Source organism: Molossus molossus, unplaced genomic scaffold (genome assembly GCF_014108415.1).
Source record: "Molossus molossus isolate mMolMol1 unplaced genomic scaffold, mMolMol1.p scaffold_m16_p_6, whole genome shotgun sequence".
In the NCBI taxonomy this organism is placed as follows: domain Eukaryota; kingdom Metazoa; phylum Chordata; class Mammalia; order Chiroptera; family Molossidae; genus Molossus; species Molossus molossus.
The window spans coordinates 18,284,027-18,299,394 of NW_023425399.1; the positions used below are offsets into that span (position 1 = coordinate 18,284,027).

The following is a 15,368-nucleotide window of genomic DNA, read 5'->3' on the forward strand; positions in this document are numbered from 1 at the left end:
TCCTCATTTTACAAATGGGAAAAGTGAGGCACAGGGGAGTTAAGTAATTTGCTCAACAACACACAGTAAATGCAGAGTGAGATCAGAACCCTGGCTTTCACCCGGCCGGTGTGGCTCAGTGGTTGAGCATCGACCCTGCACCAAGAGGTCGCCAGTTTGATTCCTGGTCAGGACACATGCCCAGGTTGTGGGCCCAATTCCCTGTTGGGGACATGCAGGAGGCGGCTGATTGATGTTCTCTCTCATCGATGTTTCTATCTCTCTCTCCCTCTTTCTTCATCTCTCTCTAAAAAATCAATAAAGAAAAACAAACAAACAAAAACCCTGGCTTTCTGGCTGCAGTCAACGCTATTCCAGAGCTTGCTTCTTTGGTCACCTTGGTAATAATGTTTCTTATTACATTTTAAATCGTTTTATATCACACAGCTTCTTTGGTGGCTTAACAACAACTATTGTTCCATTACAGGTTAAATTTCCTGAATCTAAGTCTTAGTAAGGAAGTAATGTGTATTTTCAAAAAAAGTAATTGTCAAGTGGAGTGATGATATAGGAAAGTAGGTATTGCGGTCTCACAAAACATGGTTCTATAAATAACCTTTTGCTGATTCTCTTTAACTCCAAGTTTGCCATCCAGTTCAACAGAATTTTATGAACCCAGTTATCAGTTAAATCAGAGGCTGGAAGACAATTGAGAAAGGAGGAGATTAGCCTGGCCTTTCATTCATTTATCCATTCACTCATTTGTTCATTAATTTCTTGATTCAGTAGCTACTGCCTCCTCCTCCCTGCCAGGCCTTGTACTGGGCTCTGAGGCCAAGAAATGACCCCAAAATAAGCCCTGTCCTCAAAGAGCTCACAGCTAGTAAGAGTTAACCAACAGGAAGTATGCACACATTGGCACTGCTTAATTGCCCATCTCTCTAGACAGATGGCATTTGTCTTATCCACTTCTCTATCATCCATGCCTAGCAGCGCCTGGCACATTTTAGGTGTTCAATAAATGTTTGCTGAATGAATGCAAAGCCTTCATAGAGGAGACAGCATTTGATCTGGGGCTTTGACAACTAGAAAGTCTCTTGCTAGGTGAAGACAGGGGAGAAGGGACACCCCCTCAAAAGTGACGGGGTCACTTTATTTTATTATTTTTTAAATTAGATTTATTGTAGTGGCATTGATTAATAAAATTATATAGGTTTCGGATGTACAATTCTGTAATACATCATCTGTACTTTGTACTGTGTGTTCACCACCCGAAGTCAAGTCTCCTTCCATTACCATTTATCTCCTTTACTCTCTTCTTCCTTCTTCACCCTTCTTTCCCTCTGATAAACACCAGACAGCAGTACCTAAGAATTCTGGTTTTCTTGGGAGGGGGCGGGGGTTGCGTAATCCCTTCACCCAACCCACAACCACCCTCCCCTCTGGACAGGGTTATTTTATTTTATTTTTTTTAAAGGTTCTTTTTTTTAATGTTTTTTCTTTATTGATTTTAGAGAGAGAGGAAGGAAAAGGTAGAGAGAGAGAGAGAGAGAGAGAGAGAAACATCGATGAGAGAGAACACTGATTGGCTGCCTCCTGCATGCCCCTCACTGGGGATCTGGCCCACAACCTGGGCATGTGTCCTGACCCGGAATCAAACAGGCGACCTCTTGGTGCATGGGTCGACACTCAACCACAGAGCCACACCGACCAGGCTGGACAGGATTATTTTAAAGAGATCATCCTGGCCCTGGCCAGTTTGGCTCAGCAGTTAGAGCATCAGCCTGTGGATCAGAGTCTCGGGTTCGGTTCCAGCCAAGGGTACGTACTTCAGTTGCGGTTAGTCCCCAGTCCCGGTTGGGGTCCTGCAGGTGGCGACCAATCGATGTGTCTCTCTCGCATTGATGTTTCTCTCTTTCTCTCCTTCCCACTCTGTCTGAAGATGAATGTAAGAATATCCTCAGATGAGGATAAAAAAAAAAAGAGAGATCACATATGTCAGTATTTTGTACTTTTAGATGTGAAACACAGTGTTCCACTGAATGAACATGCCATAATTTATTAATTCTCCTGTTGATGAACACTGGGCTATTTAGTGAGAGCTATGAATAAATCTGCTGTGAAAATTCTTGCACATGTCATTTTGTACATATACAGACTCATTTCCCTTGGTGGAAATTCTAGGTCGCAGCATACGCGTATATTTAGATTTAGCAGAAACTGCCAGTTTTCTAAAGTGGTTATACCAATTTCCTCTCTTACTAGCAGTGTGAAAGAATTTCAGTTCCTCCACAGCCATGCCAACACCTCTTTTTCTGAACAAGAGTTTTCACTCTAAGATTCCTCTTCTCCTCTAGTGTTGAATATTGGGTGTGACTGGCATGGATGCACTGATCCCTCAGCCTGTAAGCAACAAGACAGTGAGAGGCCACATCCAGGTTGTTTGAGTCTCAGCTAAAGAAGAAATGGTCATCTTCTTGACATGGATGTAACCCCAGGAACTGGGATGGCCATCTTATGACCATGAGCAGGAAACCAACATGAGGACAATAGAGCAGAAATGCAATGAATTTGAGAGATGAAATGTCCTTGATGACTTTGCCAAGCCACTCAATTAACCTACCATTTTTAAGCCAATCCAGTTAGGATTTTTTTTTTCCTTTTGGAACTTGCAATATAAAGGATATAGTCCATAAGCCCTCCTTGTAACCAAACCCAATGGTGCCATTTCTGTCTCCAATAGTCAGCCCCACTGAGCATTCTCTTTCTTCAAACCTTCTCTCTGGGATCCCATGCTCAACTGGTCCTCCTCTTATCCACTGGTCACTGCTTCTCAGCCTCCTTTCTTGTCTCCTCGTCCTCTGCCTACTATTTTATTTACCTTCCCTCCCTTGGGATCTCATCCCACACCATAACATATCACCTGTGAGCAGATGTTACCCACATATGTGTCTATAGTCCAGACCTCTCTTCTGAGCTTCAATCTCATGCAAAACTGCCTACTGACCCTCTCCACCTAAATGTGGCCCAGGCATTCAAACTTACCTTCTCAAAGCCAAAGTCTTGATCTTCCCCCTCAATCTGATCCTTCTTCAGGCTTCACCACTTTAGTCAAGGGCTCTTTCGCGCCTTCATATTCAAGACAAAAAGCTAGGTGATATTGCCAGTGCCTCAGGCCCACATCCAATCTTACATCCTTTACTTCTCGACCTCCCCAAGTCACCCCCGTCTCAGTCACTTTGCACCTGGATAGCTGCAACAGCCTTCTGACTGGGCTCCATATACCCACTCCCAAGTGCCTTCCAAGCCATGCGGCCAGGGTGGCCTTTCAGAAACCCAAATTTGATATCATTCCTCTGAAGAAAATGATTTCTCGTTACTCTCAAGATAAAATGCAAATTCATTAGGGAGCTCTACCTGCACTGCTCCTTGCTCACCTCTAACCTCACTCTACTCCTTCCCACCTGCACATCTAGGACAAGTGGTTCTTTCTGCCTAAACACTTCCCTCTCACTCTTGCCCTATATTACTCAATTGTTCTTGGTCTCTCGGCCTAAATCCCAGCTTCTCGACACCCTACATTAGGACTTCATTAACTTCTCATAACTCTTCATACTTTCCCCCACAGCACTTCCCATGCTGCATAATCATACATTAATTCTATTAAAATCATTAATATAGCCCTGGCCAGTTTGGCTCAGCGGTTAGAGCGTCGGCCTGCGGTCCGGAGATACCCGGGTTCGGTTCCCGCTAAGGGCACGTATTTCGGTTGCAGTTTGTCCCCGGTCCTGGTTGGTCGTGCGGGTGGCAGCCACTCGATGTGTCCCTTCACATCGATGTTTCTCTCTCTCTCCCTTCCTCTCTCTCCCTCCCACTCTATCTGTACAAAAAATGGAAAAATATCCTTGGGTAAGGATAAAAATAAAATAAAATAAAATAAAATAAAATAAAATAAAATAAAACAAAATAAAATAAAATAAAATAAAATCATTAATATATAGTGAGTATTTGACGACTGACCTTCCTCTCCTCTCCCCCAAGTCTCTCCCACTAGACTGGCAGCGCCCTGAGGTTAGAACAGTGCCTGTGTCACTCTCCATTCTACCTTCGTGCCTTTAGCACTGCACTTAACACATAGTAAGCCCTCGAGAAATGTGCTTAATTAGCTAATAATTGAATGCACTGACTCATTCAATCCCCCCATAACAACCCTGTGAAGTGGGTATTTCATCGGACATAGGGAAGCTGAGAGTCTGGGTAAGCAAGTGGCCTGCCCGAGATACAGGGCAAGGGGAGGAGTCAGGTCCTGACCCCAAGTCCAGTCCTAAATCCTGAGCCCGGATTTTTCCGCTCCTGAGCCTTGGCCCATTGGCGAAAGGGCCAGGAAGGGGGCGGACTTTGAGCCCGGGGAATTGTTTTCCCGGGTACACGGGTCATCCACGTGGACGGGAGGGAACCCGAGCTCACCTACGGAGACCAAGTTACGCCCCCTCGGCTCTCAATGAGTATAAGATCACAATCAATCTGCTGCATATGCATGAGGGAACCGTGGGCCCGGGATTTGGGACTCCCCAGGATGCGCCTGATTAAAAATTCCTCGGGCTTGCAGACTTTAGAGCCCCCAGCGTTCCGCAAACATCAGTAGAAAGTCTTCAAAGGGTCATTTGGGGCGGATCCTGGGGTAATATCGGGCAAGAGAGGCCCCCCAATCTGGGTTTCGTGTCAGGCGTCTGCTGTAGACAGCCGAATCCCAGAAGGGGTCCTCGGCCTCTGGACTAGAAGAGGAAGGGGGCGTCTCCCCTGCTTCCTGCGGCGTCCGTGGCGAGCTGAGGCGGAGGCAGGCTGCGACAGCGAAGGCGACTGTGGCGGCGGCGCCATGGCAGGGCTCGCAGGTACCGTGGTGGCGGCCTCTGGGGGCGGGGTGCGAGGCCCTCAATGCGTCCGCGCCGCCATGTTGCCCCTTTGGGGTCACCTTAGGCGTCTCCCCGTCCCTCTCTGGGGTTTTCCTTCCGCGCACCCTGGGTGTCACGTGATTGCCCTGTTTGGCCCCAGCCTGGGCCTTGAGGGTCCTCTTCCCGGCTCGAGAACGGGTCACGGGATTTCTGGGTGCTCGTCCTGGCCTCCAAGGTCAGCGCTCGCCTGTCGGCTCCCGGGATGGGCAGGCCGAGCGGGGAGAGCGCGGGGATCGCGGGGCAGGGGGCGCGACCATCCCCTCTTCAGCCCTGGGGCCGGCGGCAGAGGATCCCGTTTCGGAGAAGCCTGTCACTCTGTCCCCGCCACTTCAGTTGCGGTTGTTTGTTTTTGTTTTTGTTTGTTTGTTTGTTTGTTTTTACACCAGAAGGGGCGTAGGGGAGAGGAGAACAGGGTCTCCTGCCCCGGGCCCCCGAGTTGGTGTCAGGGGTAATAGGTTGACTCTCTTGCTTTGAGTCTCAGGTGCTTCTTATTCCCTATAACTTTACATCAAGTCTGGACACCCGTTCCTCCTCCAGTATATATGGGGAGTGGCCCTCAAGGGCAGCTGAAGGAACGGAATGCCTGGCACACTTAGAGCCTGGAGAGAAGAATGGGGGATGGGGGCGGTTGCTTTTTCCTTACCTCTTCCAACCTTCTTGAATTTCCTTCCAGGCTTCCGTGTCCCCTATCAACGCTAAATGTTGGGACAGACTGGGGTCTGTCCTAGGAAAGAAATGGTCTTTCTTGTTTATAGGTTTGGATCGTGTTTTATCCCTTTCAGGGAACTGGTGTGTTGGGGACAGCTTCTGTTTGCCCTGCCTGACATGGTCCAACCATCCCCTCAGCCTTCTGGACGGCAACACCAAAGCCAGGACCAAAAAAAAAAAAAGTACCAGCTTAAATGCTAATGCCAAGTGTTGGCTCTTGTTTATTTGTTTTAAATAAGAGACTAATTAGTGTCAAGCATATCTGTTAAAAGATTCAGGGCCCTGGCCGGTTTCCAGTGACCAGATCAATTCCATATCTGAAATTGGTCTTGTTAGAATTGCTGCCAGAAACAGTTTAACCTTTTATGTGTAATACGTTGTTTCAAAGAGGAATGTGGAAGTCTGGGTTTGGCCATCTTTTTGTTGTTGTTCTCTTATATTTGAAACATACGCATTCCATTCAAACCTGTCACTATGTGATATACCAAGGACCATGTGTTGCCTGCCTCTGACTTACTGTCCTGGGAATGCTCAGGAATCTGTATCCTGCTGGGGGTATGGGCCCTATGAGGGGGAGAAGGGGACCAGGGGAGGTGAACAGGATCTTTCCCAGAGAGGATGGCGATGTCTCTGGGGCATATAGAGGAAGTGAGAGGTCACCAGGGGAAAAGAGACTGTTATTAGATGAACGCTGTACGTCTGCACATGCATATACTCGTGCACATTTAAACTAACTGCAAACTCGGACTCTCACGTTAGGGTGCTGGCTCCTGAGCAGACATAAGTTTGAAAATAGATGTCTAGCAAATGGCTCCCAGCAAACCTTCTCCCTCATTCAAACCACATGTAATAAACTGTTGTCCCACAGCTGAAACTCAAGAAACTTGTCCTCCCTGCCCCGTCCTTCAATCACAATCTAAATACTCCACAAATAGAGTTAAGAGTCACATAGCGCCCCTGAAAGTCATGGTACCTGAACTTCCCTGGGGCTTAACTTCAATTGGTTGGGCTAAGAAACTAACATCCTTCTTGGGGCAGTCTCTCCTGTTACTGCATTCCACAAAGCCATCCCAGTCCTCTCACAACTCATCTGCTCTATCCTTGGCCTCGTAGGGGCAAAATCTTATAGGGGTGGTAGAGACAGTTTAGGAAAATGGGAAGCCTTTGGACATTTAACCCTGTGGACTAAGAGCTTTGCAATAAAACTCTAGTCATTTTCAACTCCTCCTATTGCTCTCTATCAGAATAAAATCTTTTAATGGTATCACTGCTGGAAAGAAATGATAAACAAGCTGTGTTTGGACCAGACTTCTAGGTCTGGCACTGAAATGGAAAGTGAACACATTTCTTCTGTCTTCTCTGTTGGGTTGTGTTAGTTGCCAAAGCATGATGGTTTGGGAATGAGGGACAAAACAAGGGAGTGGACATTGCACACTCAAGTCCACCCACTACACATGTAGGCCACCATGACAGCCTTTGCCTGGAAGTCTGTCATCTCATCATGCTCTGAGCCCTGCTGATGTATGGATGGAGGAGCCAAGATCATCTGGAAAGCTCTGGGGCTACCAGCAGCCTCCTGCCTTTTAAAAGATGGCATAGGAGGCTAAGGGAGGCCCACTGTGTCCAGAGCAGCCAGACCCGTCCCTGCTGCTGCAGCCTGTCTCCCTGAACCCATCTACCTGCTGAGGTTAGAGCATCTTCAGCAGTGGGCACTCCCTCAAAGGCCCTGAGGGGAGGGGCAGCCTTCATTGAGAGCACATGTTGAAGTATGTTCATGGTTCTGGGGGTTTAGTGTGGAAAAACTACAGAAACTCCAGTCTCGAGGCTTGCCAAGAGATGGGCTTCAGAAAGGAGGTGTGGGCATTGCCTGTTGATGAGGCAAAGGGAGATCTGCCTTACCTTCAGGCTATGATAGAAGCTGGAGCCACCCAGCCTACGGAAGATGGAGTCTCAGATTGCACATCCCCATTCCAGTCCTATGACTCCCGATTGCCATTTTGATAGCAGAATGTTTCTAGTATGTTAGGGTGCACTGGGATCTTAGTATCCCTTTTTACAGAGGTGAACTAAAGGTGGGGATTAATAAGTGACCTGGTCAGGATTCCCAGGCTGACTGATGGCAAAGCCAGTATCAGAACTGAGGTCTGCACCCCCATAATTCTCTGATGCTGAACTAGAGTTATAGGTGCCCCTAGAGGTGCTGGTGGTTGGGCTGAGAAACACAAGGGGCTTGCTTAGAGGAAGGAAACATTAGGCTCCGTCCTCTACATTAGGGGTGAGGTACTTTGTACTCTAGTGTTTGTGACAACTGTGACTAAGGGATTTGAGGAAGTGGCAGAAAGAGATTTATGCCCCTCCAACTCCCTCCCTCCGTGTTGACCCAGGAACAGGTGTGGTGACAAATAAAGCCACAGACTGAATAGACAGCAGGGCCAATTGGAGAGGCAGTCAGCTGACCCCTGTAAAAGGAGCCCTAAATTCACTGAGGAGTGGGAGAGAGGAGAGAAGTCTGGAGCTGTGCAGCCAACCCACCCACCCACCCTGAGATCATGGTAGGGGAGAGCCCATGGCCAGGGACCTGGTAAGCACCCCTAAGAATGTGGAGACTAATGCTAGAAGCAGAGAACCCAGTGCTGGAGAGAGGTTCCTGGGGGTGGGGGAGGATACCCTGGAGAGTAGCAAGACCAGCAGGATGCCCTTGTTGTGGTCCTGGTAGAGGTTATAGGACCTAGAGGGATGAGCTGGGCAAGGAAGGTGCCACAGCACACCACTTATCCCATATTCATTGCCCAAGCCAGTGCCCACCCTGCCCAGGACTCATTTCCTTGGGGAACCTGGATAGAGATAGGGCTTTGTGTTCTGAAGTCCTGATAACCCACCCCCCTTGATCCTAGTACCCCATTTTGAGGACCACTTCTACCATTCCCCTCCTCCCATCTTTCCCAGTGATTACCATCCAAGGCCCCTTATCCCTTGACAAGCGAAGGCACCCACACCTCTGGGAGAGGGTAGTGGTCCCTTATTCTGAGACTACAAGCCTTTCTCTTTGGGAAGGGGGATATCGACCCTTTATCTCAGGACCGTGTTGAGATGAAACTGTGTGAGGGTCCTAATTTATTCCCATTTTGATGCCTCCCCCTCCAACCCTCCCTCTTCCAAATATCATGCCCATTCCACACAATGGGCAAATCAACCTAGTCTAAGTCACACAAAAAAGTCACAAGAGACAACTTTTTGGTGCGCCTCCACCGCCCCGCAGGGTCCTGGGACGCTGTGCGAGACGTGGGAGGTACTGGTTTTTTTTTTATTTTTTGTAGAGGTGGTCCCTGTCCTCCAGGAGCTTACAATCTAGCTGGGGAAACACAACTAATGCACACTTATACAATCATTACAATTAGCGATTACCACAATATTGACCACAATTGCGTGAGACCAGGGAAAAGATCAGTGAGGGGCTGGGGGCTCGGAGAAGGTGTTTTAGTAAAGTTGGGATTCTTTTACTGGTTGAATAGGTCCGAATTGAGTGACACATTTTTGGGGGTAGGGTTGGCTTGGGAGGCAGCGAGGGGGAAGGGGAAATTGAGGGAGCAAAGGCAGCAAGGCTGGAATGCACGTGCTGTAGGCAAGGGACAGTGAGAGGGCCCCACTCTGTTTCTTAACCCTTCTCCCTCACCCACGCCCTCCAGTCCCGCCACACAGGCACGAAGTTGACTCCTTGTCTGCTGCTCAGAGATTCAGGGCTTCGGCTGGTGATGTTGGAATGTCCATTCTGCTGGCTGGTGTGGTGGTCTGGATCTCTGTGATGGGGCCTGCTGGTATGGCCCTGGCTGTGTGGCTGGGATGTCGCTGTCCTGACTTGGTCCAGATCAGAATGCCTATGCCCAAATCTCAGAGGTCTGCTCCCTCCATCCCCCCTCCTCCCTCTACCCCGCCCCACAGTGGGACGGGTGCAAAGGGGTTGGAAAGGGATCTGGTATTGTCATTGCTGTGCTGCTTCTCCGGAGGCCTGCCAGCCCCTCACTGACCTTGGCAAATGCTCCTCTGGCGAGAGAGCACAGGGGACCCCCTATTCCTGCGCGGCACTGGCTCCCATGCTGGGCGAGATGCACAGGAGCACCTGGTGACATGGCCGCCCAGGGCTGGGGGCTGGGGCCTCAGTTGGGGGCCCGCCGGCGCTCTCCCAGCACCTGCCGCCCGGTCCTCGACACGGTGTATGCCAGCTTCTGCAGGGAGTACCTGAACACCTGTAGTGAGAGATCCAGGACCTGCCCTTAGAGGCGGGCACCCGCAGCCTTTCTGCGGTGCTTCTGTGCCCGCCCCCACCCCACCCCCTGCCCCGCCCTCCTATCCTACTAGGAGAGGCGGGCAGGGGCGCAGCTTGTCCACCAGTCAGGGCAGCTGGAGCTTTTCCAGCTGTGCTGAAGACTGCATGGCGACAAGCTGATTGGACCTTAAACTTATGTGTACCTCACTTCTTGCAATGGGCTGGGTCCCTGGAGAATTTCGAAAAGGGAATCCTACCCAGTAAATGCAGCATTCCAGGAACACCTTGAAGGAAATATGCGAGTCCTTTGGCAAAGGATTCCTTTAGCAGGGAATTATTCCTGCAAAGAGTGCTTTTAGGGTAAATGATTTTGTGTAAAGCGCTTTCTTTTGATTCTTTTCTTTTTACATAAAGCGCTTTGCCCCTATATATTTGATCTTTTTTTTTAATAAAGCGAATTTGGCTTTTGGGAAGCGCTTTTTTCTCTACCATTTTCCTGCAAAGAGCCTTTACCCCAGTTGTTTTCCTCAAAGCGCTATTATCCAATTCATTTTTTTGTTAGCTCCTTTGTCTGATCTTTTTCTGCAGTGCGCTTTTTACCTAATGCAATTTTTCTGCCAAGTGCTTTTGTCTATTTTTCCTGCAATGCGCATTTTTTAAAATTCATTTTTTACCCTTGAATTACTTTTTTTTAATTCATTGTGGGTTGGTTTTTGTGAAGTGCTTTGTAGTTGTTTGTTTTTGAGAAGTGCCTTTTTCTAACTTATTTTTCGTCCCAGCCCCGCAAGCGCTATATTTTTTAAGAGAAAATTTCCCCGCAATGCGCAATTTTTTAAGGCGGAAAATTTTTGCTATGTGAGTTGTAAAGTCTCTTTTCGCAAAACAGACGTGCCCCGCCTCCCTCCTGGGGTCCAGTCTGGGTGTAGCGGGTTTTTCTTACCACGTTGGTCGCTAAGAGCCTCGGCGTTCGTCGGCGGCTGGCGCCCGCCGCGCCCCAACTCTTTGTTCCCGGCCGGGCGCGGGCGCACTGAGAAGGGTCTGCGCTAGGAGGAGGGCGCAGGGAACGGGTGGGGGCGCGTGGTGCGGGCCGCGGCACTCGGGCCGGCAGGGATCGCGGCAACCAGGGATCGCGGCAATCAGGATAGGATGGGTATGGGAGACGGCAATTGCGACGTGGGCTCGCCAGTTCAGGGGACACGCATCGGGACCCCTCTCCCACCTGGAACCCGGGCACACTTACCTGCAGCAGCACGCGGAAAATGTACCAGCCGATGATGAGCAGTTCAGCCGAGGCTGCCGCCACTGCCGCCATGGTTTCGAGAGTGGGTGGTTGAGAGCGAGTGCTGCCGAAGGCTGCGGGTTCGCCGAGGGCCGCTGGTCGCTCGGAGTCCGCTGTTGGGCGCACTGCCGCAGCCGAGGTGGCCGCGGTTTAAGTATTCGCTTGCTACCCAAATGCGCATGCGCGTTTGGGGAGGGTCCAGCAGGAGGGGGTAGCCAGGGGCGCTCCTCATTCGCTACGAGAGGAAAAAATAATCCATCTGCTCTTTCCACACCGACCCCCGCCTCCTGAGTTTCATCTTAGCCCCTTTCCAGAAGATTCCGCCGTGCCCGCTTTTGAATTTTAGTGTAAAATGAAAGGGAACTGCAACTCTGAGTAGCGCATAGTGCCAAGTGTAGGGGGTGTGCACCTCTTGGTGCAGACCTCATCTCTTCCAGCCCAGTGTCCGGTGCCATGCCAGAACCCACCTTGGGCATGGTTGGAAACCAATTTAGAGAGGGATCATCTACCCCGCGGAGCAAAAAAGAATGCCCCTTCCAGGTGCCTTGGCTTCACAGGCCCCTGCTTAGCACTCTTTTTCTAACATTTGATGTGTTGTGAGCAAGCGTCCTGTTTCACGGGAGTCTCTGAGCGTTAACCTTTCCCTGATTCCTTGAGTCCCGCTTCTTACGTTGCTAGACCTACAGCAGAGGAGATTGTAGGAAACCTACCACGGCACCGAACTCTAGGCGGGAAAGCGGTAGTCACTGGGTATCTACCCTGTGGGAAGGATGCGGGAGGGATTGGTACCTTTGTATGTGCGGGAAGGGATGGGATGAGCTCTCCAGTGAAGTGGTCAGAGTGTGCTCTCGGATAGTTTGCCGCTGGACAGATCATTTCAACCTCGGTTTTCTGTTCGTCCCCCAGGGCCTGGTAGGTCTTCCTCAGCCAATGAGTTTCTTTGTACCCGTTGTGCTGGGCAGCTGGAGCGGGATTTTGCTACCGCCACCAGAGGGTTGTGGCTGCCTCCGTTTCCAGGCGCAGTGATTAGACTTGACTAAACGCTGTCTGAGAGCGCGGCCCCAGCGCACTAGTGGCCCACTGCTGGAGAGCACCTCTCTCCAGTACGCAGCCTGGCACAGAGGCCAACTGGCTTTTGCCCTTATGTGAACAGAAAATTAATTTTGATTAAAAGCTCACAGAGTTCAGGTTCTATACAGTGCCAGCAGCAGATGGAGAGTATAAGTGATCCAAGCAAGATCAGTTTGGACAAAGTAGCATGGTAATTTTTTTTTTTTCTATAATCACTTTCGAAGAAGTTGGCTGGTTTTGGCAAAATAAAACCAGGCTGTTTGAAAAGGGCAAGCTCATCCCAGGCTGCCATCTTAAAAACAAAATATTTGATGGTGCTGCCACCGCTGCAGCTTCCCGAAGCTTGCGATCTCCACAGGCAGTGCGCGCTAACTGCTTTAACTCTCTGTTGAGCACCTGCTGTGAGAGAACCCTGTGCTAATCCTGTGGGGACATAGCACCAAGCCCATGGACGTCCAGGGGCAACCACAGGGCGGTATTGTGAGGTCTGGACCCCTTGAGGACGGGCCGCAGCCCCAGGAGGCGATACATGATCTCTGCTGGGCAGGGCCCAGGCAAAGCCAGTCCACTGTTCGGGACCTGCTGGAAGAGCCCTCTGGCCAAGCCTCCAAGAAGCCCAGGGGAGAAATGGTGACTTGGAGAGGAGTAGACTTCCATGGGTGGGCAGGGAGGAAAGGGCATTCACATTTACTGTTGTTAACCATGATCCATTTTCCCAAATAAGTATACATTCTGTTCCTGTTTTTTTTTTTTTTGTCTGTCTGTCTGTCTGTTTTTTGTCTGTCTGTTGTGTTGACTTTTCTCTTCAGGATCCCTGCTGCCTTGGTGATCCCGGGCTGACAGCCAGAGAGCACAGCGGCTCAGCTCCTGGAGAGTGAGGGTTGAAGAAAGCAGAGGGCAGCCGCCGCGCCCGCTGGCTCCCATTAGGTCGGTTCCTGCAGCGGTGTTCAGCGGCCTTGGCGAAGGCCCTGCCTGGCAGAGATCATGTATTGCCTCCAGTGGCTGCTGCCCGTCCTCCTCATTCCCAAGCCCCTCAACCCCGCCCTGTGGTTCAGCCACTCCATGTTCATGGGCTTCTACCTGCTCAGCTTCCTCCTGGAGCGGAAGCCTTGCACAATTTGTGCCTTGGTTTTCCTGGCAGCCTTGTTCCTCATCTGCTATAGCTGCTGGGGAAATTGTTTCCTGTACCACTGCTCCGATTCCCCGCTTCCAGAATCGGCACACGATCCCAGCGTTGTGGGCACCTAACAGCCTGCCCATTTAGCTTTCCAAGGAAGCAGAAGACGGGAGGGGAGGCATTGACATAGGTCATAAAGCATTGGAGTTTCAAATCCCGCATCCTGCGGGTGCCACATTCCTGACGGCGCCTTTTTGGCCTGTGATGTTTTATCCTTATAATGTGAATAATAGCACTGACCAGTGCTTTTATTGTAGAGTCCTATAGTCGTGGGTGGTCTTGTGGTTCTGTGTGTTCTGTCCCCATCTTGGTCCCAGCTGGCAGGATGCCCCCCGCCCCCCTCGCTTTATTCCTGTGAGGAGTCTGCACCCATACTGGTCAACTACCCCAGCATGACCTGAGCAGATAAAATGCCAAGTCTCATTGTCACCTCGGTGACACCCCGCCTTGTCAAGTGGTCTCCTTCCTTCCCAGAATATTCCCAAATTCTCAGCCCTTCTCCTGGTTTCCCTTTAGTTCTCTTCTACCCTTTTCCTTTTTTGGGGAGCATCTGTCCAAGACAGGGCTCATTTTTGCACTTATCTCGAATTTAAAGAGATTGCTGATGCCCGAGAGCCTCGCTTTTTCATCATCCTTTCCCTGGTCAGCAGGCTAGACAGAAATTTGTCTTGACTGTTTGTTGTTAACAAATCTCCAGTATTTTTTCCCCGCTTCATTTTTAAGAAAGAAGTAACGGATACATGTTGCTCTTTCACCTGGGTGTCTGGGCTTATGCCCAGCCTCACTCCTTTGCCTTCCTCCTGCCTTCCTCAGCCATCCCGAGGAGAAGGGGGGAGGTGGCCTCATTGTGTCTCCTGTGCATGCTCTGCAGGATTGAGATGTAGTGTGTTCACGTAGATCTAGCAGTCCCCAGCCGAGTGAATGGGAGAGTACTTGTGCGTTTCATAACAGCCATGATCCCCTCGATAGGTATTTGGATATTTTTTGGTGTGCCGTACGTGTGTGTGTATGTGTACAAATACATGTGAATATTCCTTTTAAAGAAGCTTTATTGAGCGTATTCTGACTTTGAGGTTTAGCAGTAGCTAGCTCTAGTAGGTGCCGCTACAGTTTTTATTTAGCATGGGGATTGCAGAGTGACCAGCACACTGGACTCCGAGGTGGTTCAGACGAGACAGAGGGGAGCAGTGGCCATCGTCCTCATGCCAGGAGTTCTTCAGTCCTGCACATATAGACTGTACATTATGAAGAATACACATGAAGACTTTGTGACTGTCACTTGCTTTTTTTCTGTTTCTGCGCTTCCGTGCAAGTGTTGGCAAACGAGACTCGCCTGGCCCCTGCCCACTGGGGATCAGCATGGTTGTCCCTCCAGTCTAAACCATCCATCTTTCTCTTGCTGGAGCAGGGAGAGAGGTGGGCCAGGCAGAAGACAGAACTGGAGGCAGTCCATCTAGGAAATGGAACCACGAGGTCACACTCGTGGAATATTTGGACTGCTATTCTGGAGCTTTTATTTCTGGTGTGTTCGTTGCACAGCTGTTTGAAATGTTTAATAAAGCTTTATAAACTTTACTTTGTGGTTTTATGTGGCTGCCGTCCATTTGGGTCATGGTGTTGGATTTCTAAGTTGGTGGGGGGCAGAGGGTAACATGGAGGGGCTGAGTCCTTGGCGCCAGAGTACCTTAGCCCGAAAATTTGATCTGCTCTCTGGAGAGCAGATGGTGGGTTTGGGGGAGGGGGACAGGGGGCAGGCCAGGCAGTGAACAAGAGGGAGTCTGAAAGTTTTCAGAGATGAGACATTTGTGTTTCTCAGCTCCCATGGCTTCTCGCCTGAAACTGTTTCCCTCCATAGGAGATTTGAGTAACCGATCCCTTGACAAACAACTTAAGACAGCTGGAGCTCTAATCATCAAGGATTTTTATGGTGCTGCTTTT

The 15,368-nt window shown here is 49.9% G+C and overlaps 2 protein-coding genes across 4 annotated transcripts; one reads left to right on the top strand and one right to left on the bottom strand.

Annotated features, from left to right (window-relative positions):
- The first annotated feature begins 4,783 nt into the window (after window positions 1-4,783).
- On the top strand, window positions 4,784-15,005 carry LOC118618652 (BLCAP apoptosis inducing factor). Its single transcript, XM_036245045.1, has 2 exons — window positions 4,784-4,871; window positions 13,063-15,005. The coding sequence occupies exon 2, from the start codon at window positions 13,238-13,240 to the stop codon at window positions 13,499-13,501; it is 264 nt and encodes an 87-aa protein (XP_036100938.1). The 5' UTR covers window positions 4,784-4,871; window positions 13,063-13,237; the 3' UTR covers window positions 13,502-15,005.
- On the bottom strand, window positions 8,871-11,303 carry NNAT (neuronatin). 3 transcript variants are annotated; one of them, XM_036245048.1, is made up of 3 exons: window positions 11,144-11,303; window positions 10,107-10,187; window positions 8,871-9,883 (listed from the first exon to the last, which is right to left on the bottom strand). In XM_036245048.1, the coding sequence occupies exons 1-3, from the start codon at window positions 11,213-11,215 to the stop codon at window positions 9,794-9,796; spliced, it is 243 nt and encodes an 80-aa protein (XP_036100941.1). In that variant the 5' UTR covers window positions 11,216-11,303; the 3' UTR covers window positions 8,871-9,793. The 3 variants fall into 3 exon arrangements, with proteins under 3 accessions (XP_036100941.1, XP_036100940.1, XP_036100939.1); XM_036245047.1 differs by having other exon boundaries at window positions 9,586-9,883; window positions 10,112-10,187; XM_036245046.1 differs by lacking the exon at window positions 10,107-10,187 and having other exon boundaries at window positions 9,730-9,883.
- Window positions 15,006-15,368: the final 363 nt, after the last annotated feature.

Coding starts and splice junctions, on each gene's coding strand:
- NNAT (XM_036245047.1), bottom strand. CDS start 11,215: ATGGCGGCAGTGGCGGCAGCCTCGGCTGAACTGCTCATCATCGGCTGG. Junction 10,188..11,143: donor TTTTCCGCGTGCTGCTGCAG/GTAAGTGTGCCC, acceptor ATTTCCTTCAAG/GTGTTCCTGGAATGCTGCAT. Junction 9,884..10,111: donor GACCCAGCCCATTGCAAGAA/GTGAGGTACACA, acceptor CTCTCACTACAG/GTGTTCAGGTACTCCCTGCA.
- LOC118618652 (XM_036245045.1), top strand. CDS start 13,238: ATGTATTGCCTCCAGTGGCTGCTGCCCGTCCTCCTCATTCCCAAGCCC.